Source organism: Pinus tabuliformis, chromosome 5_1 (assembly GCF_031772625.1).
Source record: "Pinus tabuliformis cultivar Carrire ecotype Pingquan chromosome 5_1, CPIR1, whole genome shotgun sequence".
In the NCBI taxonomy this organism is placed as follows: Eukaryota; Viridiplantae; Streptophyta; class Pinopsida; order Pinales; family Pinaceae; genus Pinus; species Pinus tabuliformis.
This window is the reverse complement of record NC_142305.1, coordinates 74746192-74773414: the sequence shown is the minus strand read 5'-3', so window position 1 is coordinate 74773414 and position 27223 is coordinate 74746192. Positions and strand designations below refer to the sequence as shown.

At 41.6% G+C, this 27223-nt stretch overlaps 1 protein-coding gene across 5 annotated transcripts in view; it reads right to left on the bottom strand.

Moving 5' to 3' along the window:
- The window catches only part of LOC149163515 (Exostosin family protein), a 189694-nt gene extending 162854 nt beyond the window's left edge, over positions 1–26840 (bottom strand). For 3 of the 5 annotated variants that reach the window (XR_016260631.1, XM_089431753.1, XM_089431754.1), the window contains exons 1-4: positions 25878–26839; positions 25403–25576; positions 10816–10973; positions 10562–10709 (exon numbers count right to left, since the gene is read on the bottom strand). Coding sequence is in view for 3 of the 5 variants with exons in the window: in XM_089431753.1 (XP_089287879.1) it covers positions 10562–10709; positions 10816–10973; positions 25403–25576; positions 25878–26408 (1011 nt within the window). In the remaining 2 variants the exon portion in view is untranslated. Of the gene's footprint in view, positions 1–10561; positions 10710–10815; positions 10974–25402; positions 25577–25877 lie in introns of all 5 variants that reach the window. The other 2 variants (XR_016260630.1, XM_089431755.1) reach the window with 1 other exon arrangement.
- Between the last annotated feature and the right edge of the window lie 383 nt (positions 26841–27223).

Genomic DNA, 27223 nt, shown 5'->3' with positions numbered 1-27223 from the left:
CGATGCCATTGAAGAGATGGGTCACACAACATGGTCCCCAATGGACTTCTGGCAACTTGATACAAAGTGCCAACCCTGAACCCAAGAGTAAAAGCATCTTTAAAATTCCTTTTCCAAATAAGTACCTTTCCATCGATGAATGCCACCTTGTAACCTTTGTCTTCCATTGCCGAAATGGACACCGAGTTCTTCTTGAGATCAGGTACATAAAGAACTTCTTGTAAATGAATCGAGTTACCATGATCCAATTGAAGAGTAACATTCCCTACACCCTTTACAGGATAGGTGGCATCGTCTCCAAGAATAATCTCCAAGTTTGTTTCCTTCTCTATCAGATTAGAGAGTACTTCCTTGAATTTGTTTAAGTGCCTTGAAACACCACTATCAATAAGCCAATTTACCAAAGTGTCCAGAGGAGAGGTAGTGGAGAGGGCCGATATAAGATAATACTCCTTTTGCTTATTAAAAACAACATTTGATTTTTCATACCTGGAGTTCCTTACTTTCTTGGAGAGCTGACCATTTCCTTGATGTCCTGCATTCCTTTTTCCTTTGCCATTGTACCTGTCATTCCTTCGATTGAAGTTGCCCCTGGAATGATTGTGATCATCATCATGTGATGTGTCCCTTCTATTTGGACACTCCCTTGCATAGTGGCCAAACTTATTGCAAGCAAAGCATCTGACTTTCCTTCCTCCTTAGATCCAAGCTTTCCATTGAAATGACCTTTAGACCCTACATAATTTTTCCTTTTGGCATGAGCGGAGAAAGCAGTAGGGTTGCCTCTATTAGAAGGAATTTCTTGCTCCACAATCTTGGTTTCTTCTTGAATGCATCTCGACATCAATTCTTCAAACCCTGGAATTCGATCATTATTGAGAATAGTGGTTCTAAATATATACCACTCAAGTGGGAGCCCTCCAAGAGTACCTGTCAAATATGATTTCTCCAATCAATAGAATATCATTCTTGATCTCAGTGATCCTTAAGAAGGATTGAATATCCTCGTCTTTGCCCTTTATCATATCCTTCAGCATATTTTTTAGAAATAGCATTTGATTTGCATCACTAACCTTGAACATGCTTACCAATCTGTCGTAGATCTCCTTGGAGGTGTTTAGATCGGAGATGTAAACCACCAGACGCTTGTCGATGGAATCTCTGATAATCTTCTTCGCTTTGACTTCACCCTTGGTGTACTTGTTCTTTGTAGCAGCTGGTGCATTTGATGGAGGCTCGGGGATTTTACCCTTCACATAATCCAGCACTCCTTGCTCTTCCAATGTCAAATCCAAAGACATCTTCCATCCGTGATAGTCAGACTTTTCACGGAGTTTGTCTTCAGCTAGGAAGAGGGATGAGGAACCCATTGACCCTTTTGTCTTTTCCAACTATCTTCGGTGATTGCTCTTTCACTCTTGCTTGGGCTTTGTCTTCACCTCAGCTCCGATACCATGTTAAATTTAGGTATGTTCTATGCTTAGAGCAATTTACTTCAATTTTTCATATTAGCCCAATGTGGAGGATCGCAAGAGCACTTGTGGGTGTTGGTTCTCCTTGGGTTCTGCTTCGATATCCTGGATGAGCACGAAGTAGAAGTCGGTTACTTTGAGCACCGCTAAGGCCAAATACATAGCTGCGAGTATGGCCTCATGTGAAGTTGTCTGGTTGTGGAAGCTATTCAGTGAGTTGTTTGGACACATGTTGGATACCATTGTGATCTTTTGTGACAACTAGAGTGGGATTCGATTGTTGAGGAATCCTGTGTTCTATGATCACTCCAAGCATATAGACATCAGGTACCACTTTATCTGGGATATGGTACAAGGAGCAAGAAGGCTCCAACACATTGGGATTGATGTGCAGGTCATCGATATTTTGACGAAGCCCTTGGGAAAGGTCAAATTCGTGACTTTCCAAGAACAACTAGGAGTCGTGGAGAGACCCTCTCCTGAGGGTCCTGTATGATATGGATATTGAGCTCTGGCAGCTCCGGGGGGGCTTAGGGTACTTCTTGGAGCGATGAGCAACCATAGGGTGAGTGGTTCAGCGTTCCCCTAGTGGTCTGCTATGTAGGCAGGATGAGTGGTTCATCCTTCTCCTACTGAGACACAATCATAGGGTGAGTGGTTCAGCCTTCCCCTAGGATACCGCATGGCGACATGTAGGCAGGATGAGTGGTTCATCCTTCTCCTGCTAAGTCATCCTACCCATGCAATCTAGGACTCATGGGAAGTACCTCTCATCTGGCCAATGAGCAGGGAAATGAGGATAGGGACCATAGTACTACATGTGGACACATCGTGTACTACCATACTCCCTATGCTAGGATGATATTGATCTAGTATCAATTGAAACTGACTTCGGGTCAGTAAGAGTGGTATGACACATTCTCTTTATTTGGAACTGATTTTGGATCAGTAAGAGTGGTATGAGACACTCTTTATTTGGAACTGATTTCGGATCAGTCAGAGTGGTATGAGACACTCTCTTTATTTGGAATTGATTTCGAATCAGTAAGAGTGGTATGAGACACTCTCTTTATATGGGACTGACTTCTGGTCAGTAGAGAATGGTATGATACATTCTCAATCACTTCTTCTTCTTCATACTTCAATAGACCAGGGGAGAGCAGTGTAGAGCAATGCACTGATGGTAGAGATAGTACTGACTGAAAGATGGATTAGCAGATGGAGTTCTCCCTAGTTGAGAGGGGGTGTTAAAATTGGCAACTAGGGCCAAACTCCATGTTGGTCATCTTATTTATAGCAGCTGATATTTTTCTTCGATTCCTCTCATTGAGAGGTGTAGGATTGATCTAAAGATCATCCGATTCCGACATGTATTCAGGGAGATATGAATTTATTTGTGTTACTTGACAATTTGTCAAGGTTGGCCAGCAACCAAATTACCCCAACTCAACCTCAACATTGCACTATAAATAGAGGTGGCCTTCAAGTCATTTTGCACACACACTTCTCCTAAGATCTCTCTCCACTCATTTGGGTTTGGTGGCTAGAGAGGTCAAGAGGGAGAAGCCCTAAACACAGTCATAAAGGAGCCCTAATTCATTGTTAAGAGAACCCTAAATCCGCAGTGATAAAGAGGCCTAAAACCGCAGTCTATGGAGGCCTAATACGCAGCAAAGGAAGAAGACTTAGCAGCAGTCTGGCCGCAGTCAAGAAGAGGTCTAATACGCTGTCTTAATGGAAACCTAGCCGCTGTAATAATGTGCCCTAGCCGCAGTCAAAGGAGGAGGTCCCAGCCGCAGTAAATGTGCCCTAGCCACAGTCAGTGGAAGCCCTAGCCGCAGTCATAGGGTTGGCTCCCATACGCAGTTAGTAAAGGCTCTGAGCCTCATCAAGGGAAGGCTCTAGAATGCAGTCAAGAGGAGGCTCTGATCCACTGTTCAAAGGAACTCTAACCTGCAGCTAAAGAAGCCCTAATCTGCAGTTTAGAAGGACCCTAAGCTGCAGCCAAGAAGAGCCTCAGCCAGTGTTGCAGGAATCGCCCCCCCCCCCCCGGATCCAAAGCAGAATCGCGGATCGGAGCGAATCGATCCGGAATCCCCAGTGGAAGCGCGGATCCGTTTTTGGAGGTGGCGCGATTCGGGTTAAAAAAACGATTCCTGCCATTTGAGTTGCGGCCCCCGGAATCGCGCATCCCTGGACGCAACCTTGACGCAACCTGGACGCAACCTGACGCAACCTGGAGCAACCTGGACGCAACCCACCAATATGACATCATTCTCATATAGGATTCTAATACCTATAACTTGAGCATTGTAGCCTGAATATACGGTCTTACTGCTCTGAATACAATGTCAACTCAATGAATATACATTGAAAAAGGGCGGGTTGCGTGGCGCAACCGGAAGCGCAATCATCTACTGAACTGATGGATGCACTTCTATATATTCATATACTGTACCATCATACATAGGGATGCCATACATATTTGTGAGATTGATACACACACACACACATAAATATATACAACTGTTGAAGTTGAGGTCATGCATATACTGCTGTAATTAGAACATAGCAATACCATACTCAAGCTATTTGAGCAGTGATATCCATACATAATGCTAAGTGCATATAAGAATGAAGAAGTCTCTGCTTATAGGTTTATACCCATCATTGCCAATATTGGGAAGCCATACCAATATTGATCTATATGAGAAACGATAACATATATATGACTGAAGCAAGTGACATGTCCATATTGAATTGATGTCATGAAACAAATGTCATAATGCAAAGAATCATACTGAAGCATATGCCAATGATCATATGACACTATTGGTAAATCATACCAGGAGCAAGAGCATAGCCATATAACGAACGTCCAATTATTCCAGAGGTGCAGTATCAAATTATCAATACACTGTGAGAGTAGATCTGAGAGACTTCCTTGTAAAGTCTGCAATTCTTGCTAATGTAGTTTGTTGCCCTTACCTTGCTTCAAATCACTGTGATCTTATGTCCAACTATGCTTCCACCTATGCTGATCTACTAGGTATTCAATGTACTGCTGGTGGGGCTTAAGGTTCCTCCTCAAGCCTCCTACAATTCACGGTTTTGCTACAGCAAGGTCTAGGTCTTCATATACATGAAAATATACTTGGTTATAACTGCACTGATCCTCAGGATGACTGTGGCCTGGGTAGAGGACCTTAACTAGGCCTTCACCCCCTCAAAACAGACCCCCCAAGCTGCTGTAGAAACAACCCTTCTTTGTGGCCTAGAGAAGAATGAGAATCTCCTTCGATGACAAGGAACCACCCCCCTTTACCTGTGCTGTTGCTTGAGATGACTGCAGCTAGGGCAGTAGGTCCCTTCTAGGCCTCTTGGCGCTCTCAAATCCTCCTCCTCATACAGCTGTAGCAGCACCTTCCTGCAGCCTTGTAAACAGAGACAAACCCTCACAAAATAGCACAGAAAAAGCATCAATACTTCTTGACTTGTGGCCTGATCTAGCAAGTGAGATGCTGCCCTAAATAGTCTTGAATTAGCTCTCCAAGCCTCCTTGCTGGCTGCTTCCATTAAATGCTGAAGGAGGACTTTGCAATCATGGTTTGCATTTTCAAATTTGATTTGTGGCCTTCATGAGCAATTGAGCCCAGCTCTGACATATTCCCAAACTTGAATTCTAACAGTCCCTTGCTTGATAGAAACTTGATAACTTTCCTTGTGATTGCATTCCTTCTCTGGCTTGAGCTTGTCCTATGAAATTTTATAGGCAAAGCAGTATCAAATTGATACTGATGTATGTTTGTAATAGCTAGAATATAGATGATGTTGTACATACTAGTAACTACAATGGAATCATGGATGCCATATCTATCTTGATTTATGCAAAAATATGCATGTTTTCATGTCTTCTACAATTAATTTGGTATTTGGGATGTTTTTTTTGAGTATAAATGCAAAAAATATAAAAATATATATATATATAGCAGACGCTTCCGCGGACGCTTCGCTTCCTAGATTTTTGGAAAATGACGCTTCCGCGCTCCGCGCTTCCGCTTCGCTCCCGCTTCGTGCAACATTAGCCTCAGCCACAGCAAAGAGAGACCCTTATCCAGAGTTTGGTAAGAGCCTTAACAGCACAAGGAGGCCTGGAAGGACAGCGTTGAGTTTTGGTTGCTGTAGATGACAGCAGGGTGAAAGAAGCATGATGATAGCATAGTAATGAAGGTTGTTCCTAGGCATATCTTAAGTTCTGATTCAAGGTTGATAAGCCACCATCATCAGATCAGCATATGTATTCAGTTAAGTGTTAAAGAGAGTTGACTGTATGGTTGAGTCCTTGTAGGACTAAATTCTATTGTTATTAGTTGCTGCTTGTTTGAGTATCATAGGCCTAACCTGCTGCTGGGCTAGGCCGCAGGCCATAGCCAGCAGCATAGGCTGTCCTATCAGTCTTGGACAGCATGGCACATTGCAGCCTTGAAGACCTACATTATTGTTTGTGTGAAGGATAATTGTTGAAGCAGTGTCAGCCAGTGCAACAAGAAGACTACAGCGTTCTAGGAATTATATTGAGTCAAGGTTTGCCTATGTTTGACTCAGTTTGATGAGCTTCCTATTGATGCCCCTTGGATGAAAGATTCTGTCCTATTTGAACAGCACTGACCTCTCTGGTCAAGACCTTCTACTGCTGTCATAAAATCTCAGATTTGTTTATTTGTACTATCTCTCTCTCTCTGCTGAACTATTGAAGAATATAAGAAGAATTGATCAAGGGTTCCCCACATTGGGGTTTGTCCCTGGCTGGTGCCACATCTTGTGTCCTCTTGTCTTGGCTTGTCTTCTACTGTTTATGTTTATGTTCTATCTGCACTTTACTATCATGCTAATGTGATTGCTAATCTGAATATTGTCATTGGGCTAATATGAAAAATTGAAGTAAATTGCTCTAAGCATAGAACATACCTAAATTTAACATATCAGCTCTACCTCTTTATCAATTTGCTATCATATAAGCACCCACTGGAATACAAAAACAAATAGAGCTCATTATTAGAAAATTCTTATGGCAAGGGAGCAAATCAGAGACCAAGGAATTCAGTATGGTAAGCTGGAAAGAAGTAACTGCTCCGTATGAGAATGGCGGCATTTCCATTCAACTTCTTAGTCTAATGAATATCGCTTTCACAGCTAAAAGATCGTATGGAGATTCATAACAGGGGAGCCCTTCCGGTGGAAATAAATCTTGGAGGCAAAGTACTTAAACTCCTCTCGCCAGCATCTTCTCACAGCAAAAATGCGCATCAGACCATGATCCCAAATCTGGAAGCTTCTCAGAAAAGCTCTGCCTCTTGTAAAAGAAAACACATCCAGAATTTCAAGTGTAGTCAGGACATTAACATATGGAGAGAAAGTATCCTGGGCAATTCCCCTCTCTCTGATCTTCAAGGCATTCAGCCACTCAAGACTTGGATGATAAATAAAGGAATATATTCTCTTGCTCAAATCTCAAAGTGGAACCAACAAGACAACTCTTGGGAAGGTTGGTCCCCTAGCCTTTCCACCTGACCAATGGAAATTGCTCCTTTCACATCTCAGGGAGCAGCTCCAATAAGCCTTGGTCAGCAAGACAAATTCAAATGGAACCCATCAGGAGGGGATTTTTCTGTAAAATCAGGTTATGTGAAGCTTCAAGAAGAATATGGCCATCCGGAATGGCCTCTCTGGAAATCAGTTTGGAAAACAGAGAGCCTTCCAAAAATCAAAATTTTTATTTGGACTATGCTAAAAGGCAAGATCCTAACTGCAGAAAATCTTAAGAAAAAAGGCATTCATGGTCCCTCAAGATGTCCCTTGTGTCAAAGAGAGGAAGAAACAATTCAACATCTCTTCTTAAGTTGCAAATTTTCTAAAGAATGTTGGCTCTTGTTGGCCTGCCCGATTGAGGCCACTATCAATTTTAATCTCACCCTCTCAGAATTCTATGCTAATTGGAAAGCAAGCTATCCCTACTCTTTAAAAAACAAGAATTTGAGAAAGAGGTTCTGGAGAAGTCTTCCTTCTTTTTTATGCTGGCAAATATAGTTTGTCAGAAATAAACAAATATTTCAAAAAATAAAGTCAGAAAAAATTGGCCAAAACTTGGGGTTTGGCTTCTGAATTTCTTTTAGCAAAAGGAGCAAAGAAATTGGATAAGAGCATCTTCCAACATGAAGGGAAAGTCTGGATTAATTTTGTTCTAGACAGAGCTCAAATCATGGGCAGCCCTCTCAAAACCACTCACTGCAAGCCCAAAGACTGGAAAATTCCTCTAAAAGAAAGGGACTATCTGATCCGGTTAAATTTTCTAAAAAGGCCATGTTTATTTTTTTATGGAGCTTCAAAATCCAACCCAGGTAGAGCAGGTGCTGGAGATTACATCATCGATCATGAGAATGCAAACTCGATCTCCTTCAAGAGGGGACTTGGTATAGAAACAAACAACAAAGCGGAAGCATATGGGTTTCTATTGGGATCCCAAATCCTTAGCAACAAAAATTATATGAACCCTGTCATCACTGGGGATTCCTCAATCCTAATTCAACAGATGGTTAAAAATTTGAAGCCGGAAAATGCAAATCTTGGTCAAATTACAACCAGAATCCAACACTACCTGAAAGATTTAGGAAATGTTTCCTTCTTTCATGTTCTAAGAGAGAACAACAAGACGGCAGATAAGCACGCAAATAATGCTTGTGCCTGACCCGAGGGAGAAGTAAAAATCAATAATGAGATTCTCTCCAAAGTCATCCCCTAATTCCTCCGACCCCTCCCCTCTCTCGCTTGTTTTTCACATGATCAGGAAATATCTCTCTCAGCTCTTGTACCTCCATTCAATGGTCAGCATCCTTATCCCTTCAAACTCCTCACCTGTCAAAGCTCCCATCTCAATGCAGATCTGCATCCTTCCTCGATCCCATTCCTCTGCCATTTGCGCTTCTCAATACCATTGTAATCATGCCCCCTTCGACTCTCGGGCCTCCCGTTTGACTCTCCTCTCCTATACCTTCCTATCTTCGCCTTCATTTCCATGCGCTGCCCTCATTCTCTCATCTTCTGGACTTCGCATTTCCTTTCTTCTTCCCCTGCAGCACCAGCTCCTCCCTTCTTCATGCTCCTCTGCTCCCTTTGCTCCCCAGCTTCCTTTGGTATGGATCCCTCTGATATGTTTCCAAAGTCTCAATCATGCCCACACTGCAAGTCTCATAAGGTCATTCTGGACCACTTTCGATCCATGCACAATCAGTGGTGGGACAAGTGCAAAACAGATTTTGAGTACCTCTTCCATCAGTGCAACGAGCACAGAAAGCAATTTGAGCAGCTCAATAAGAGATGCACTCATCTGGAAAGTGCAATCATCATTCTGCAAAAGATGGTTTCTAAAAAACCAGGAGAATGCTCAAATACTTTGGACTGTGGCAGCAAGAACCAAAAGCTTGAGGAGCAATTAGTTAACAAGGAATAAGTGGAATTTCAGCCCATGGCTCACCAGGACTCTCTCTGTATATCGAAAGAAATCACTGCTTGCCCTTGGCATTAATCTCTTAATCATCATTAGCTATGCTATGTAAATGTAATCTACGTCTTCAGCGGTTTGTTAGAACTTTCAAGTTAAATGCAGTAGGTAAATTAGGAAATTTTTCAGCCAATGTAATAGCTGGAAAAGAAGGATCAGGGAATTTTTGTCTCTCCATCTCCCTTGATCGCTTCAGCCTTCATGTACTGGGGAGCCCTGCTTCCATTTATTTTGGAATGAATACAATATACCCGAATTTGTTAAATAAAAAAAGGGAGTCTGTGATTTCTCTGAGAAAATTTAATGAAGAGCGAGTGGAGGGTTAAAATAATTGCTATTCTTGTCTGATTTTATTTTTTTGGGTTGGGGCGGAGGGGGAGGGGGTATTTTCTGAATATTTTCCGCTGCTATTTGCTGAGTTAAAGTGCCAGAGAATTTTTTATTGTAGTTTCAGATTTTATTTACTGCAGAAAAATTCATTTACTGAGTAAAATAATTTGAGGGTAAAATAACTGCACATGAGACATTGAATCTGAAACTAGAACTTGAAAAATAACTCTAACTAATAGCCCACTGTGGCTTGACAGACCACTTTTGGACTGATCTTTGTCCTCGTCATTTACAAATATGAGTATAAATTTTTCTGTTTGAGAAAAAAAAGCAGAAGATTAGACATCATTTCAGATCTCTAAATTCTGGTTCATTGTCAGTTTGAGAGTAAAAATTAAAGAAATCTTGAAACAGGAGAATAACTCTCTAATATTGATCCACCACATCCTAAAAAAATTATGAAAAATATCATTACATAAGAGACTAACGGGAAAATGTGTTCTGCCCATTTGGCATGTGCAAAAGTCAATGATCTTTCACGAGAAGCTATCTTTCCCATTTACATATCCTACTAACTTTGCACATGGCTATCTATCCCATGGCAACTTTTCAAGTGCCCATGATAGAAATTTCCTGAATGGTGCGTATAAGATCCAGAACTTTTACCAAAATATTCAATGTTTCCCCGTTCTGCTTTGTAATATGTATTATATAATTTAAGTTATTAACAATAGAAAGCACTCAAAACTATAATCTTCCACAATTGTTTTGCAATGATTCTTGACTCTGTATCTCATATTCTAAGTTCTAACCACAAAGGCCATTGATGAAAAGCCAATATTAGATAAAGATCCCTCAATTGCCTGAAAACATATTGAATCAATTATAACAACCATTTAAAATACAACACCTAAGAGACTAGAAATGCCCCAATAAGTTAAAAGGAAACTTTTATCTAGATCAGACCTACTCAAATAGCAGAACTTATATTGTTTAAAGAGACTAATCAACAAGTAGATTTATTTTTATCAGAGTACTTGCATTAGAAGTAAATCAAGAAGCTGGCATAATTATAGTGGACTTAAAACCACTTTACTGTAAATCTTCAACTTTGTTAGATGTCCCTACCCAACATAATGTAAATAAGAACTACACTAGTGTCAAATAAATATCAATAAGAGGAATGAGTTAGCATGCATACAGCGTTTCTCTTCAGACGTCCACGGAAAAACAGCAATGTTTTTCGCTGGGACCAACTCTGGGCCAAGCAAGCATCATCACAGAAATCTGTGTTTGGAACATAAGGAAGAATCAAGTCTTTCTCAAGCCACACGTCGCCAGGCTTATACCTTAATTTACATCACATCGAATTTTTGAACCCAAGTCAAAATCAAATTATAAAAATACATCATGACCATAGATCCATAAATGCAATTAATAAGTGATAAAACTTACCAATTTCCAGTAGAATCCATGTCAGGTAGGAGCCAAATCGCATTCTTCATGGACCTCCGAACAGATTTGAAAGACCAGGGGTGGTGAACAGGAAGAATATGATCCCTCCCATTAGAGCGATGCCATGCTGGTTGGTCTTTTATCCATTTTAAAGCCTCCTGCACTGACGTAAAAAAATTGGAGAAATATTAAAAAAAATGTCATAGTTTAAGGTAAATAAATGTCATCCTTAACCGTGGGTTGCAATAGTCCAATTGAATGATTGTATTGTTCCTGATTATTCATTTGTGTTAAAATTGGCAACTAGGGCCAAACTCCATGTGGGTCATCTTATTTATGGCATCTGATATTTTTCTTGAATCCCTCTCATCAAGAGGTGTAGGATTGATCTAAAAATCATCGGATTCCAATAAGTATTCATGGAGATATGAATTTATTTGTGTTATGGGACAATTTGTCAAGGTCGGCCAGCAACTAAACTGCCCCCACTTGTGCTCCACGTTTTGGTATAAATACAAGTGCCTTGCAAGTCATTTGAACACACAACTCTCTTGAGATTTCTTCTTCTCCACTTGTTTTGGGTTTTAGTGGAAAGAAGAATCTCTAAGGGAAAAACGCAGGTCTAGAAGGAGACCCTATACGCAGCAAAAGAAGGATGCCCTAGCCGCAGGTCTTGTGAAGGTTTGGCCGCAGTTCAAAGGGAGCTCTGTCCACTGTTTAAGGGAGCTTCAATAGCCCTAATCTTGGAGCCCTAGCCGCAGTCTATTCATAGACTAACACAGTCATATCATGCCCTAAACGCAGGTCATATCAAGCCCTAGCTAAATGCAGTCATGCCCTAATCCATACGCTGTTTTGGAAGGGTTTGAGACAGCCCTTAGATGCAGCAAAAAGGGATGCCCTGGTCGCAGTTAAAAGAACTCAAAGGGGCAGCATGGAGGGCAGCATCTCTGTGGAAGACAACATCAGCCATTAAGTGCAATTCTGGGCTAGTTTTGATGGGCTGTTAGGGACTGTGGTTAGTACCCTAACCAGTCCCAAAATTGCAGCAGTGCACAGTGAGTACAGCGCTAAGTAACCGGATTCGTTATATAGGGTCCACGAATCCAAATCCGTCGTGTTGGACACGATTCTCTCGAAAATCGTGTCCAAAAAACATGACACGTCGTGTTCTATTTGACACGTCGAATCCCCCAGTGTGTCACGAATTTCAGCAGCGTGTCATGATTTTGGAAATCATGTCCTGTTTTCCAGGACTCATTTGACGGAAAAGTGACCTGTGCGGGTATGAAAAGGCCGCATTTGGTCATTACAGCCACGCATATTATCATTTGGCAAGCGTTTTTTGAGTTGTTGGCAAGTGGAGAAGGGTTTGGAGCAAGGAGTTAAGGGAGTAGAGCGTTCGGCAAGGAGATTCAAGCACCAAGTAAGTGCATTTCAGCTCCATTTTTTTTGCATTTCTTACAGCAGTTTGTATATGATTTTTTGTTTACAAATTTGTGCATGTTTTGTTCATTTCTTTTACAGTATTCAAGGCTCAATCAAAGGCAGCAGTTAGGGGGCAAAGGAAGGGCAAGAATGTCATGGGTGGAGATGCCCCTCCTCCCCCAATATCATTAGAGTCTGCTGCAAGTAATGTTGAGGGAAGAGGAGGACCTAAAGACAATGATAAATATCCATTGTGGAAATATGTCACAAGAGAGGATGGGACAAACTCCAAGGGAAAGGGAGGAGGCAATGTGCAATGGAAATGCAACTTTTGTCACATTTCTTTCAAAAGCACATAACACCGTGTGAAAGCACATTTGTTGGCTTTACCGGGTTGTGGGATTGGAGCTTGTAAAGCTGTTTCTTTACAAAAGAGAAAAGAATTGGAAAAGGAGTCCAATGTTGGTATGGAACATGTGGCTTCAAAATCAAGAAAACCCAAGAATGAAGACCCCTTCCATTTTTGAGGAAAGCCACCACCAAATTTCCATTTGAGAGTTCTACTTCTACTGGGGGACAAACAGCAAAAGAAGAGCACTTGGTCCAATGGACAAGATTTTCCAAAAAGAAAGAAGGGAAGAACTTGATCTCACCATTGCCTTCTTCTTCTATCAAAACTTCATATCATTTAATGTTGCACGCTCACCTCTATTTAATGAGATGTGCCGAGCTCTAACTCAAGGGGCTCCAGCAGGTTATGTGCCTCCTGGGTCAGAGAAGCTGAGAACCAGATTGTTGACGAAGGCAAAAAAAGAGGTGCAAAAAATGCTTGAGCCTATTGTAGCATCATGGCCAACATCTGGGGTTAGCATTGTTTCTGATAGATGGACAGATCCAGCACAACACCCAATCATCGACTTCATGGTGTCTTCCTTGAGTGGTTAGTTTTCATGAAAGCAGTGGATACACTTGGCGAATACGAGGATGCACAATTTATTGGTGAGTTATTTATTAAAGTTATTGAAGATGTAGGTGTTGATTCTTGTGTGCAAATCATTACAGATAATGCACCTGTTTGCAAGGCTGTTGGCATGATTGTGGAAGCTAAATATCCACAAGTGTTTTGGACACCTTGCATTGTCCATTCATTGAACTTAGCACTGAAATCCATTACTTCTGATGTGCTTTGGATTGGAAGCATTATTTAGGATGCAAGACATATCCGTAACTTTGTGCAAAATCATACAAATGCCCTCACTATCTACAAGGAGTACACCAATCTATCATTGTTGAAGATTGCTGATACACGATTTGCCTCTTCATTCATGATGTTGAAGAGGTTGAGGGAGGTCAAGACCGCTCTTGGGGCCATGGTTATTTCTGAGTTTTGGTCTTTTTGGAGAAAGACAGATCAAGTAGCCTCTAAAAGAGTGAAGGACACAGTGCTAGATGATGCTTGGTGGGAGAGGGTAGATCTAATTATTCGGATCATGGACCCTATCATTTCTTTGCTTCAATTTGCAGATACAGACAAACCCATCCTAAGAGAGGTTTATGAGGGATGGGATTCCATGATTGAGTCTATGAGGAGCATTATTCTACAGAGTGAGTGCCTCGGGTATGAGACATCACCAGAGGCCTTCTGTGATACTCTACAGAGTATTCTTGTCAGCAGATGGGACAAGAATTGTACACCTTTACATTGTTTGGCTCACTCATTGAACCCCAAATGCTACAGCCATGAGTGGCTGAATGGTGGACCTTCCCGCAGATTCCCTCCTCACATGGATGGTGAAATCTCACAGGGGAGGAAAGAGGCATTCAGGCGGATTTTTCAGGATAGTGCATTGCTTGCTGAGGTGGAGGATGCCTTTGCAGAGTTTTCCACTGGCAGTGGTCGATTTGGAGGTTACGATGTGATTAGAGACAGGGGGGCTAAGAAGCCCTATTCTTGGTGGGCAAATCATGGGGCAACAAGCCCTCCTCTTCAGCAGTTAGCCATGAGGCTCCTCTCTCAAGTGACTTCATCCTCTTGTTGCGAGAGGAATTGAAGCACATATGGGAATTTGTATAGTGTTAAGAAGAGCAGGCTTGAGCAGTCCAGGGCAAAGACAATGGTGTATGTACACACCAACCTTCGTCTTATTTACAGGCAAAGGGAAGAAGGGTTGAGGGGAAAGACAAAGATGTGGGATGTCTTTCCTGATGATATGGGTCTGGACACCAATGTTGAGTTGGCATTGGCCAACATGGATCTCAATGATCCAGTGCTAGAGCCTGTTAGATTTGATGACTTAGAGGGGTCATCCTCCACACCAGTAGATGCGGAGGCGACTATGGATACAGGGGAGGAGGAGGATGCAGAGGAGAGCAGTGGGGACCATGATGATGAGGACATTGATACTGATTCTGATGTTGATGATGAGGATTGATGCCTTGAGGCTTGTGTACCTGTAGTTGTTTTATATTTTCTATTTCTATTTGCCATTGGCATTGCACTAGCACTACCTATGTAACACATTTTGATTTGATGACTTAATGAGAAAACTATAGTTGTCAATGTGTTTATCTTACTATCTTGTAGTTGTAAGTTGTCTTTCAGTTACGAATTATGAATCATGATTTATGTGACCAGTACCACTGACATGTACTTGAATTTTGTATGTACTATGCATGTTATAGATGAATATCTATGTTTGAAATCAATAAATTTGTATCATTAATTAAAATTTGTGTAAGAAATATCTAATTTATATATAACGAATCCTACGTGTCCTGTTCCGGGGGATCAACGTGTCTGAATCTGACACCACAAATCCCGAATCCCCGTGTCAGGTGACTTAGGTACAGCAGCATAATGATGCGATCAGTGGCAGCATGATGAAAGCAACATTGTGCAGTATGGCGCAGCAATGGAATAGCATGGTAATGATGGACATGCAACAATATGGACAACAAGAAGTATGGTGCAGTAATGGGACAGCATGGTAATGATGGACATGCAGCAGTATGGACAGCAAGAAGTATGGTGCAGCAGTGGGACAGCAAAGGCAACTTGGTGAAATATGGTACAGCAATGGGACAGCAATGGTCAATGGCATATAGTGCACAACAAGACAGCAATGGTACAATGGTACAACTTGGGACAACTAGTACTTAGTGCTGCAATGTTTCATGGTGGATACATAGGACAGCAAGTACATAGTGCTGCAATGGTTCATGCTGGATACACAGGACAGCCATGACATTGAGCAGCAGTGGCACAACGGGACAGCCATGACATTATGCAGTAGTGGCACAATGGGACAGCAAGCATGTGCAGCATGGTACTGCACGATGAGGTGCAGCATGACAACGAGATGCAGCACAATGATAGGTGAAGGAGTCACCTTGGAGAATCAATTGAAGCAGCATGTCTTCAACTGATCTCATGTATCATCTTGTTAGAGATGATCTATTCTCTTATCTAGAAAGTCAAAGTGTTGACTTTTGTTGTAAATGTACTATCTCTCTCTCTCTCTCTCTCTCTCTCTCTCTCTCTGCTGAACTATTAAAGAACATATAAGAAGAATTGATCAAGGGTTTCCCCACATTGGGGTTTGTCCCTGGCTAGCGCCACATCTTGTGTCCTCTTGTCTTGGCTTGTCTTCTGCGATTTATATTTATGTTCTATTTGCAGTTTACTTTAATGCTGATGTGATTGCTAATCTGGAAAAGATGTTGAGCTAACCGTGAAATTGAAATAAATTGCTCTAGCATAGAACATACCTAAATTTAACATGGTATCAGAGCTGAAGTGAAGACAATGCCCAAGCAAGACTGAAAGAGCAATCACCGAAAACAGTTGGGAAAGGACAAAAGGCTCAATGGATTCCTCATTCCTCTTCAAATTCACCAAGGGTGAAATCGAAGCAAATAATATTATCAAAATAGCATAGCGGAAGCTTTTGATGGCCTACCTAAAGATCACTTCACTGAAGGTCCGGATCTAAGGGTGGAAGGAAAGGTCGGTGCCTTGGTTGCAATAAGTTCGGCCATTATGCGAAGGACTGTCCGAATGGCTGGGACACATCACTTGATGATGATAACAATCATTCCAGGGACATCTTCAATGGTCAGAGGAATGAGAGGTAATGCAGGTCATCAAGGAAACAACCAACTCTTCAGAGAAAGCAAGGAACCCCCCGTATGAAGAATCAAATGTTGTTTTTGATAAGATAAAGAAGCGTTATCTTGTATTGGCCCTCTCCTTCAAATTCTTTGGGAATCTGGCTTATTGATTGTAGTGCTCCAAAGCACTTCAATGGATAGAAGGGTGCTCTCTCTAATTTGGTAGAGATGGAAACAATCATGAGATTATACTTGGAGCCGATGCCACCTATCCCGGAAAGGGTGTAGGAAATATTACCCCTCAATTGAATGAGGGTAACTCGATTCATTTACAGAATCTCTTTTATGTACCTAATCAAAAGAAGAACCTAGTGTCCACTTCGGCAATGGAAGTCAAAGGTTTTAGAGTGGCATTCATCAATGGAAAGGTATGTGTTTAAAAATAGAATTTTCAAAAGATGTTTTTACTCATGGGTTCAGGGTTGGCAATTTGTATCAAGTTGCAGGATGGTCCATTGGGGACCATGTCAGTTGACACATCTCATCTATAGCACCAGAGGTCTACTTATTATAGGACCCTACACGATGTGAGTCAGATGGTGACTGGGATGCCTGAATTCAAGAAGAGCATGAAAGTACATGTTTGAAATGTACCGAAGGAAAATATTACAAGGGGACCGTTCCCCTCACGTAGCAGGTCCACAAGTTTAGAACAACCCAAGGGGTTTGAGATTCATGATTGGGAATCTCATGTATACAGGTGGAAGAAAGCCCTCTATGGCTTGAAGTAAAACACCCCGAGCCTAATATGAGAGGATTGATAGCTGTCTGATGAAGCTGAGATTCACTAAAAGTGAAGCCGATCCAAACCATTATTTGAAGGTTGTGGATGATAGACCTCTTGTACCAGCACCTTCTGAGAAATGACCTATTTCTGACAGGTGCAGACCCTCTCACTTGCAGAAGTAAGAGGGAGTTGGATTCCAGATATGGAATGGTAAACTGCAAGCCCGTGACTACCTCGAGGATCTTAACTTTCAGAAGTTATATGGTGGTGATGGCGGACCAGATTTGGGAAATGCCTCTGAGTTTCATAAACTCATCTGCATTGATGTTCTTGGTGAACTTTCGTCCGTATATATGCTTTGCAGTTAGCATAGTGAGCTCATATTTGGTTGAGCCTCACTAGATTGGCGCCAAGAATCTTCTGAGATATCTTCACGGCACAATCTCTCATGGATTGAGATACACTACCGAAAATATGAAGCTACATGATTATTCGAATGCTGACTGGGCAAGCAGTGTGGAGGATCGCTAGAGCACTTCTCAGTGTTGGTTCTCTCTGGATTCTGCTTCGATATCATGGATGAGCAAAAGTCGGTTGCTATAAGCACCGTCAAGACCGAATACATAGCTACGAGTATGATCTCGTGTGAAGCTGCCTGGTAATGGAAGCTCTTCAGTGAGCTGTTTTGTACACATGATGAATACCACTTTGATTCTTTGTGACAACCAGGGGGGATTCGATTATTGAGGAATCTCGTGTTCGATGATTGCTCCAGCAGATAGACATCAGATACTACCTCATCTGGGATATGGTAAGTCAATGAGCGAGGAGGCTCCATCGCATTGAGACTGATGTACAGGTCGCAGACACTTTGTCAAAGCCCCGGGGAAAGGTCAAATCTGTGATTTTCCCGAACGACTTGGAGTTGTTGAGAGACCTTCGTACAAGGGTCCTGCATGTTGCATGCACTGAGCTTTGGGAGCTCTAGGGGACTTGGGGTACTTACTGGAGCGACATACGACCACAGGCGACTCACCCTCCCCTGGTGGTGCGCTATGTACAGGGTGACAGGTTCAACCTTTCCCTGTGATACCTCGTGGCAACTATGGAACAAGATGATTAGTTCTCCTGTGTGTCAGGATGATTAGTTCTCCCGTGGCAACTATGGAACAGAATGATTAGTTCTCCCGTGGCAACTATGGAACAGAATTATTAGTTCTCTCGTGGCAACTATGGAACAGGATGATTAATTCTCCTATGGACCAGGATGATTAGTTCTCCGTGGCGACTGTGGAACAAGATGATTAGTTCTCTTGTGAGCCAGGATGATTAGTTCTCCTGTGGGCCAGGATGATTAGTTCTCCTATGGCGATTGTTGGACAGGATGATTCGTTCTCCTGTGGATAGGATGAATAGTTCTGTCGAGGCATCCTACCCATGCAGTCTGGGACTCATGGGAAGTACCTCTCATTTGATCAATGAGCAGGGAAATGGGGTTAGGGTCCAGGGACCATAGTAGTACTATTGATGGACGCATCGTTGGATCTACCATACTCCCTATGCTAGGATGACCTCCATTGATCTGAAATCAATAAAACTGACTTCAGGTCAGTAAGAGTGATATGACACACTCTCTTCAGATGAAACTGACTTCGGGTCAATGGAGAATGGTATGAGACATTCTCAATCAATTCTTCTTCTTCATGGTCCAGCAGAGCAGTGCAAGACACTGATGGCAGAGATAGTACAATCGGACATATGGATCAGCGAATGGAGTTCTCCCTAGTTGAGAGGGAGTGTTAAAATGGCAACTAGGGCCAAACTCCATGTGGGTCATCTTATTTATGGCAGTTGATATTTTTCTTGGATCCCTCTCATCGAGAGGTGTAGGATTGATCTAAAGATCATCTGATTCCGATAAGTATTCATGGAGATATGAATTTATTTGTGTTATGGGACAATTCGTCAAGGTCAGCCAGCAACTAAACTGCCCCCACTTGTGCTCCACGTTTTGGTATAAATACAAGTGCCTTGCAAGTCATTTGAACACACAACTCTCTTGAGATTTCTTCTTCTCCACTTGTTTTGGGTTTTAGTGGAAAGAAGAATCTCTAAGGGAAAAACGCAGGTCTAGAAGGAGACCCTATACGCAGCAAAAGAAGGATGCCCTAGCCGCAGGTCTTGTGAAAGTTTGGCCACAGTTCAAAGGGAGCTCTGTCCACTGTTTAAGGGAGCTTCAATAGCCCTAATCTTGGAGCCCTAGCCACAGTCTATTCATAGACTAACATAGTCATATCATGCCCTAAACGCAAGTCACATCAAGCCCTAGCTAAACACAGTCATGCCCTAATCCATACGCTGTTTTGGAAGGGTTTGAGACAGCCCTTAGATGCAGCAAAAAGGGATGCCCTGGTCGCAGTTAAAAGACCTCAAAGGGGCAACATGGAGGGCAGCATCTCCGTGGAAGACAACATCAGCCATTAAGTGCAATTCTGGGACTGGTTAGGGTACTGACCATCGAAGATGTCCCTGGAATGATTGTTATCATCATCAAGTGATGTGTCCCAGCCATTCGGACACCCCTGCGCATAATGACCGAACTTATTGCAACCAAGGCATCTGCCTTTCCTTCCACCCTTAGATCCAGACTTCCCAATGAAGTGATCTTTAGGTAGGCCATCAGAAGCTTCCGCTGCGCTATTCTGATAATATTCTCTGCTTTGATTTCACCCTTGGTGAATTTGAAGAGGGATGAGAAATCCATTGAGCCTTTTGTCCTTTCCCAACTGTTTTCGGTGATTGCTCTTTCATTCTTGCTTGGGCATTGTCTTCACCTCAGCTCTGATACCATGTTAAATTTAGGTATGTTCTATGCTAGAGCATACCTAAATTTAACAATTTGGGATCAAATGAGAAAGAAAAGAGCTACAATTATAACAATAGTAATAATATAATAGTATTTTCCTGATGACAGTAAGAGGAATATAATTTCCCTTATAACAGAGGATCTAGTAGAGAAGGTTAGGCAATTATTCTATAGAATAATACAATGATATAGGATTTTGCAGTTCATCAAGTTATTTATTGATTTTTTGGGATTTAATTGTATTCAAGATGTAAGAGAGTTCCTACACTTCAAGTGAAACTAACATCCATGAACAGGTAAAGAGAGTGAGATTAACTCCTGTTTCTTTTATCCTCATTTTCACCTCTCTATCTTCAGATTTGCCTCTCTAATCCAAGTTGTCACCTCTTGCAAGGAGATAGAATTTAACTAAGTCACCTGACACAGGGATTCGGGATTCATGATGTCAGATTCGGACACGTTGACCCCCCGGAACAGGACACGTAAGATTCGTTATATATATATATATTAAAAATTAGATATTTCTTACACAAATTTTAATTAATGATACAATTTATTGATTTCAGACATAGATATTCATCTATAGCATGCATAGTACATACAAAATTCAAATACATGTCAGTGGTACTAGTCACATAAATCATGATTCATAATTCATAACTGAAAGACAATTTACAACTACAAGATAGTAAGATAAACATACTGACAACTGTAGTTTTCTCATTAAGTCATCAAATCAAAATGTATTACATAGGTAGTGTTGGTGCAATGCCAATGGCAAATAGAAATAGAAAATATAAAACAACTACAGGTATACAAGCCTTAAGGCATCAATCCTCATCATCAGCATCAATGTCCTCATCATCATGGTCCCCACTGCTCTCCTCTACGTCCTCCTCCTCCCCTGTATCCATAGTCGCCTCTGCATCTACTGGTGTGGAGGATGACCCCTCTAAGTCATCAAATCTAACAAGCTCTAGCATTGGATCATTGAGATCCATGTTGGCCAATGCCAACTCAACACTGGTGTCCAGACCCATATCATCAGGAAAGACATCCCACATCTTTGTCTTTCCCCTCAACCACTCTTCCCTCTGCGTGTAAATAAGACGAAGGTTGGTGTGCACATACACCATTGTCTCTGCCCTAGACTGCTCAAGCCTGCTCTTCTTCACACTATACAAATTCCCATATGTGCTCCAATTCCTCTCACAACAAGAGGATGAAGTCACCTGAGAGAGGAGCCTCCCGGCTAACTGCTGAAGAGGAGGGCTTGTTGCCCCATGATTTGCCCACCAAGAATAGGGCTTCTTAGCCCCCCTGCCTCTAATCACATCATAACCTCCAAATCGACCACTGCCAGTGGAAAACTCTACAAAGGCATCCTCCACCTCAAAAAGCAATGCACTATCCTGAAAAATCCGCCTGAATGCCTCTTTCCTCCCCTGTGAGATTTCACCATCCATGTGAGAAGGGAATCTGCGGGAAGATCCACCATTCAGCCACTCATGGCTTTAGTATTTGGGGTTCAATGAGTGAGCCAAACAATGTAAAGGTGTACAATTCTTGTCCCATCTGCTGACAAGAATATTTTGTATAGTATCACAGAAGGCCTCTAGTGATGTCTCATACTCGAGGCACTCACTCTATATAATAATGCTCCTCACAGACTCAATCATGGAATCCCATCCCTCATAAACCTCTCCTAGGATGGGTTTGTCTGTATCTGCAAATCGAAGCAAAGAAATGATAGGGTCCATGATTCGAATAATTAGATCTACCCTCTCCCACCAAGCATCATCTAGCACTGTGTCCTTCACTCTTTTAGAGGCTACTTGATCTGTCTTTCTCCAAAAAGACCAAAACTCAAAAACAACCATGGCCCCAAGAGCGGTCTTGACCTCCCTCAACCTCTTCAACATCATGAATGAAGAGGCAAACAGTGTATCAGCAATCTTCAACAATGATAGATTGATGTACTCCTTATAGATAGTGAGGGCATTTGTATGATTTTGCACAAAGTTACGGATATGTCTTGCATCCTCAATAATGCTTCCAATCCAAAGCACATCAGAAGCAATGGATTTCAGTGCTAAGTTCAATGAATGGACAATGCAAGGTGTCCAAAACACTTATGGATATTTAGCTTCCACAATCATGCCAACAGCCTTACAAACAGGTGCATTATCTGTAATGATTTGCACACAAGAATCAACACCTACATCTTCAATAACTTTAATAAATAACTCACCAATAAATTGTGCATCCTTGCATTCGCCAAGTGTATTCACTGCTTTCATGAAAACTGGACCACTCAAGGAAGACACCATGAAGTTGATGATTGGGTGTCGTGCTGGATCTGTCCATCCATCAGCAACAATGCTAACCCCAGATGTTGGCCATGATGCTACAATAGGCTCAAGCATTTTTTGCACCTCTTTTTTTGCCTTCGTCAACAATGTGGTTCTCAGCTTCTCTGACACATGAGGCACATACCCTACTAGAGCCCCTTGAGTTAGAGCTCGGCACATCCCAATAAATAGAGGTGAGCGTGCAACATTAAATGTTATGAAGTTTTGATAGAAGAAGAAGGCAATGGTGAGATCAAGCTCTTCCTGTCTCTCTTTTTGGAAAATCTTGTCCATTGGACCAAGTGCTCTTCTTTTTGTTGTTTGTCCCCCAGTAGAAGTAGAACTCTCAAATGGAAATTTGGTGGTGGCTTTTCTCAAAAATGGAAGGGGGTCTTTATTCTTGGGTTTTCTTGATTTTGAAACCACATGTTCCATACCAACATTGGACTCCTTTTCCAATTCTTTTCTCTTTTGTAAAGAAACAGCTTTACAAGCTCCAATCCCACAACCCGGTAAAGCCAACAAATGTGCTTTCACACGGTAATATGTGCTTTTGAAAGAAATGTGACAAAAGCTGCATTTCCATTGCACATTGCCTCCTCCCTTTCCGTTGGAGTTTGTCCCATCCTCTCTTGTGACATATTTCCACAATGGATATTTATCATTGTCTTTAGGTCCTCCTCTTCCCTCAACATTACTTGCAGCAGACTCTAATGATATTGTGGGAGGAGGGGCATCTCCACCCATGACATTCTTGCCCTTCCTTTGCCCCCTAACTGCGACCTTTGATTGAGCCATGAATACTGTAAAGGAAATGAACAAAACATGCACAAATTTGTAAACAAAAAATCATATACAAACTGCTGTAAGAAATGCAAAAAAATGGAGCTGAAATGCACTTACCTGGTGCTTGAATCTCCTTGCCGAACGCTCTATTCCCTTAACTCCTTGCTCCAAAACCTTCTCCACTTGCCAACAGCTCAAAAAACGTTTGCCAAATGATAATATGCGTGGCTGTAATGACCAAATGTGGCCTTTTCATACTCGCGCTAGTCACTTTTCCGCCAAATGAGTCCTGGAAAATAGGACACGATTTCCAAAATCGTGACACGCTAGGGGATTCGACGTGTCATGTTTTGTGGACACGATTTTCAAGAGAATCGTGTCCGACACGACGGATTCAGATTCATGGACCCTATATAACGAATCCGGTTACTTAGGAATTTAAATATCTTTAGCCAAGGTTCAAGTAATAAAAATGAAGGGGAGTACAGCGATAAATTCTTTGAAAATAATTCCAAGTAAAATGGACTTTTGAACATTGGGAGAGGCAGGAGCGGGAGGGGCATTGTTCAGCCCCGATGGTTAATTTGTGTTGCACTATGCTTGGGGACTTGGTCTCGCGACCAATAACCAAGTTGAGTACCTTGCTCTATGGAAGGGTTTGGAAATAGCTCTTGCAAAGAAAATATTCAAACTAATGGTTTTTGGTGACTCAATGCTTGTTATTTGACAAATGATCAAGGCCAAGAAGGTGTCAAGTTCAGACCACCCTCCCATTCTCCAAAGGACTATCCTAATTGCCTCTCAGTTCGAGCAGTTGGAGTTTTTTCATGTGTATAGGCATTTAATTTGATGGCTGATGCTTTGGCAAAAAAAGGTTCAGCATTGGGACAAGGCAGAAAAGAGCTGAATCAAAGTTTTATTAATTTTGCTCCCATCCCTTAGTTATGATTGGAATCCAAGAGACATTAGTTTTATTATTAAATATGTCAATTAATTTCACTCCCATCCCTTAGTTATGATTGGAATCCAAGACACATTAATTTTATTATTAAATATGTCATATTCCAACTCTTCTTGGAAGCTAAGTTAGACCGGCAACATAGCAGTTTGGAGCAATTTCTGAATGGTTTGCGCGTGGAGGTTAATTCTCTCAGTGCTCGGGTCTCTGCTTTGGAGGACTTCAAGCCTGGCGGCGCTCAGCTCAACTTGGGGGGCACCAGATCCAGCGCCACTCCGGCAAGGAAAAAGACTTGCTGCTCGCAGGGGTCTGGTACTTCTGGCCATGGCCGTTGCTGAAGGATGGGCTCAATGTTTAGATATGTTGGTTTTTGTAGGTTTTTTAAACAATCCTGAAGATCTATGCTGCTTTGTAAATATCTTTTAATACTCGGGACTTTTTGCCAAATTATCAGTAGAAATGTATTCAGTGTAGGAAGGACATGCAGCTCTAGAGCTTGCAATCATATTTTGTGAACTGATGAACACTTCTTTTGTCAAAAATCAGAAAAAATTACAAGAATTCTGACCCATAACCCAGTCTTTATTAATATCAAAACCCTTACCCGTTCCTTTAAAAAAATGGACATTTGACTGTTGTGCAATGAAATATACAGATCCATCAGATTAGCAAAAAGAAGTTTGATATCCTGGCTAGTATATTGCATTGGTAGTGGTTGAGATGCATTACTACTGTGGAGTCAAGATATGGGAAACAGAGTTTAGTAGCAAAGATACCTTTGCTTATGATGGTTCTTGATTGCACCTAAACAATATAAAGTCCAGACCAAATCACAGTAACAACTTAATAGAGATCGTCTTACAAGTTTAAAGGATAGCAGCTATCTGAGAGGTTATACCTTTTATCTAGTCCTAACTACTGTTTATTCAGGTGTAATTTTTTTCCAAAATGAAGCATTTATTGAGTTAGAAACCAATCGGTATACATGTTGGGTTTTTATTAAATGCAGCATATATTACGTTAGAAACCAATCAGTATACATGTACATCAAGATTGACCTGTCCGAGTGCCAAAAAGCAGGCACACCAGATTCTCATGTACATAAATAAGGAAAGTCAGCATGTGTACATTGGTTCCAAGCTGGGTATCGTTATCTAGGTAGCAGTTATTTGTTTGCCCCCGTCTTTAAAAGGACGACTTAGATCTTAGTTTACTGAAAAACTTTCAAATGGCTGCTGTAAGGACATAAAAGAGAATCAACGAAACGCATGAAAAAGAAAAACTTGGACATGTGCGCACACCCTGTAAAGTTGCTTGCATTCTGCCTTCTCCAGCAGAAAATAGCTAATAGTTGTAAAGAAAGGGATATAGAACAAATCAGCCTCCTCTTGACGGTGCACCCTGACAACAGTCTTTAATTGTCTCTCACTTTCAGGAGCAATTAGATCTGCCCACAGCCAGTAATCGATCGAATGCTGCAAATAACAAAACAGTCGAGACTTCAACCCTTGAAAGAGGGAAAATTCAAAAAAAAATAAGCAAAGCATCCATGGATTGAATTATCTTCTGGTCTGTTTGCAGGCAGTTTGATCAGGATACTAGCTGCCAGCCATGATTACTAATTGGTTTGAAGCTTCACTGATTCATATTTAGCTAAAACTCTGACGACAGCAATGATCCATTTTTAAGATAAAACCGTAATGTGATCAATTTTAGACAAGACCCTAACTGGTATCTTTCTTTTTTCCTTTTTTTAAACCCTAACTGGTGTCTTGCCTGCTCAATGAGGCGATGGACGGGGCTGCCATTTGACGTCAAATTTGCCGTCTCCCGGTACGTGTTGTGGAAGAGCCAAAGCAAATCGAAAGTAAACTTGGACGGCATGTCGTAAACATAAACTCTGAGAGGGAACGGGCCTTCTTTGTGATATTCCGTCAGCTCCAGGCGTTCTCTTGCCCACGTTGCATCGTCTAGTCGTTTTGCGGCCTCCTGTGTCAGATTATCGTCAACAGACGCCAAGTTATCCGACGATCCTGAGCTCTGCTGAGGGCTTCTGGTTTTCAAGAATTTCTCCAAAGATAGAACAAATGAATGTTCAGGATGCGCTTTCGTGAATTGGGATTTTGACGATGAATGCGGAGTATCGTTGTGAAATGATAGGTAGTAGAGCGTAATTGGTATAATCACAACTATCAATGTAAAAGTGGCTAGGATTGCCCTCCTGGATAACATTGAAGAAGAACGACATAACCTCTGTACAAAATGCTGCCTTCCTCCCATGGTTTTTTTATGTTTACAAGCATTCATTATTTCATTCAATCACAGAGCAGATAGAGAATAGTAGGAGACTGATAATGTACATGGATGAATGGACGGATCTGAAGATATATAAAGCATGAGATCTACCAGTACAGTGCTCCTGACTGATTTCGATTTCCAGGAGCCACGGTCTTTGACTCGTTGCCACCGTCTCCAGCAGGGGGAACTTTTCAATAACAGAAAGGGGGGCGGTGTCACGATAGTCCCTTCAATGGTAGGAATCTTGATGATTGAGCCCTTGTCAGTGAGATGATTTTAGTTAGAGACAAAATTTCTTCCTCGTTATTGTATGTAATCAATTGAGTTTAGCGCCCTCTACTGCCGATAATCACGAAAGCAGCTCTGCTCCCGTGAAAAATACGGCCTGGGACCTGTCTGTCCGTTGTTGTGCATGACTGAATATGAATAAACTCCGAACATCTCACAATTTATTTTATTTATGTGTGTTTAGTGAATTGGACATGACGATGGATGGATTTATGTGTGGTAGGAGTTTTGGGGGGATAGTTTACTTTTGGAGCCTTATTACAGGGGAGTAAACATATTTTTAGAATTAATTTGGGTGGATAGAAAAACAAACTATGTTCCCAAGTACTCACGTTATTAACCTGAGACGCAAAGATTAAATAATTAGTTGGGACTATTTAGATAAGATGTCGGTTTTAAATTGATTGGTTGTCACTATAACTTATAAGCTAGTCAACAAGGCAAAATCTAACAGGTATCTTATGACTGGGTAAAGATTGACATATTCAAGAACATATCTAGTAAGGATTCTAATCATGGGATGCCTACCTTTTTAG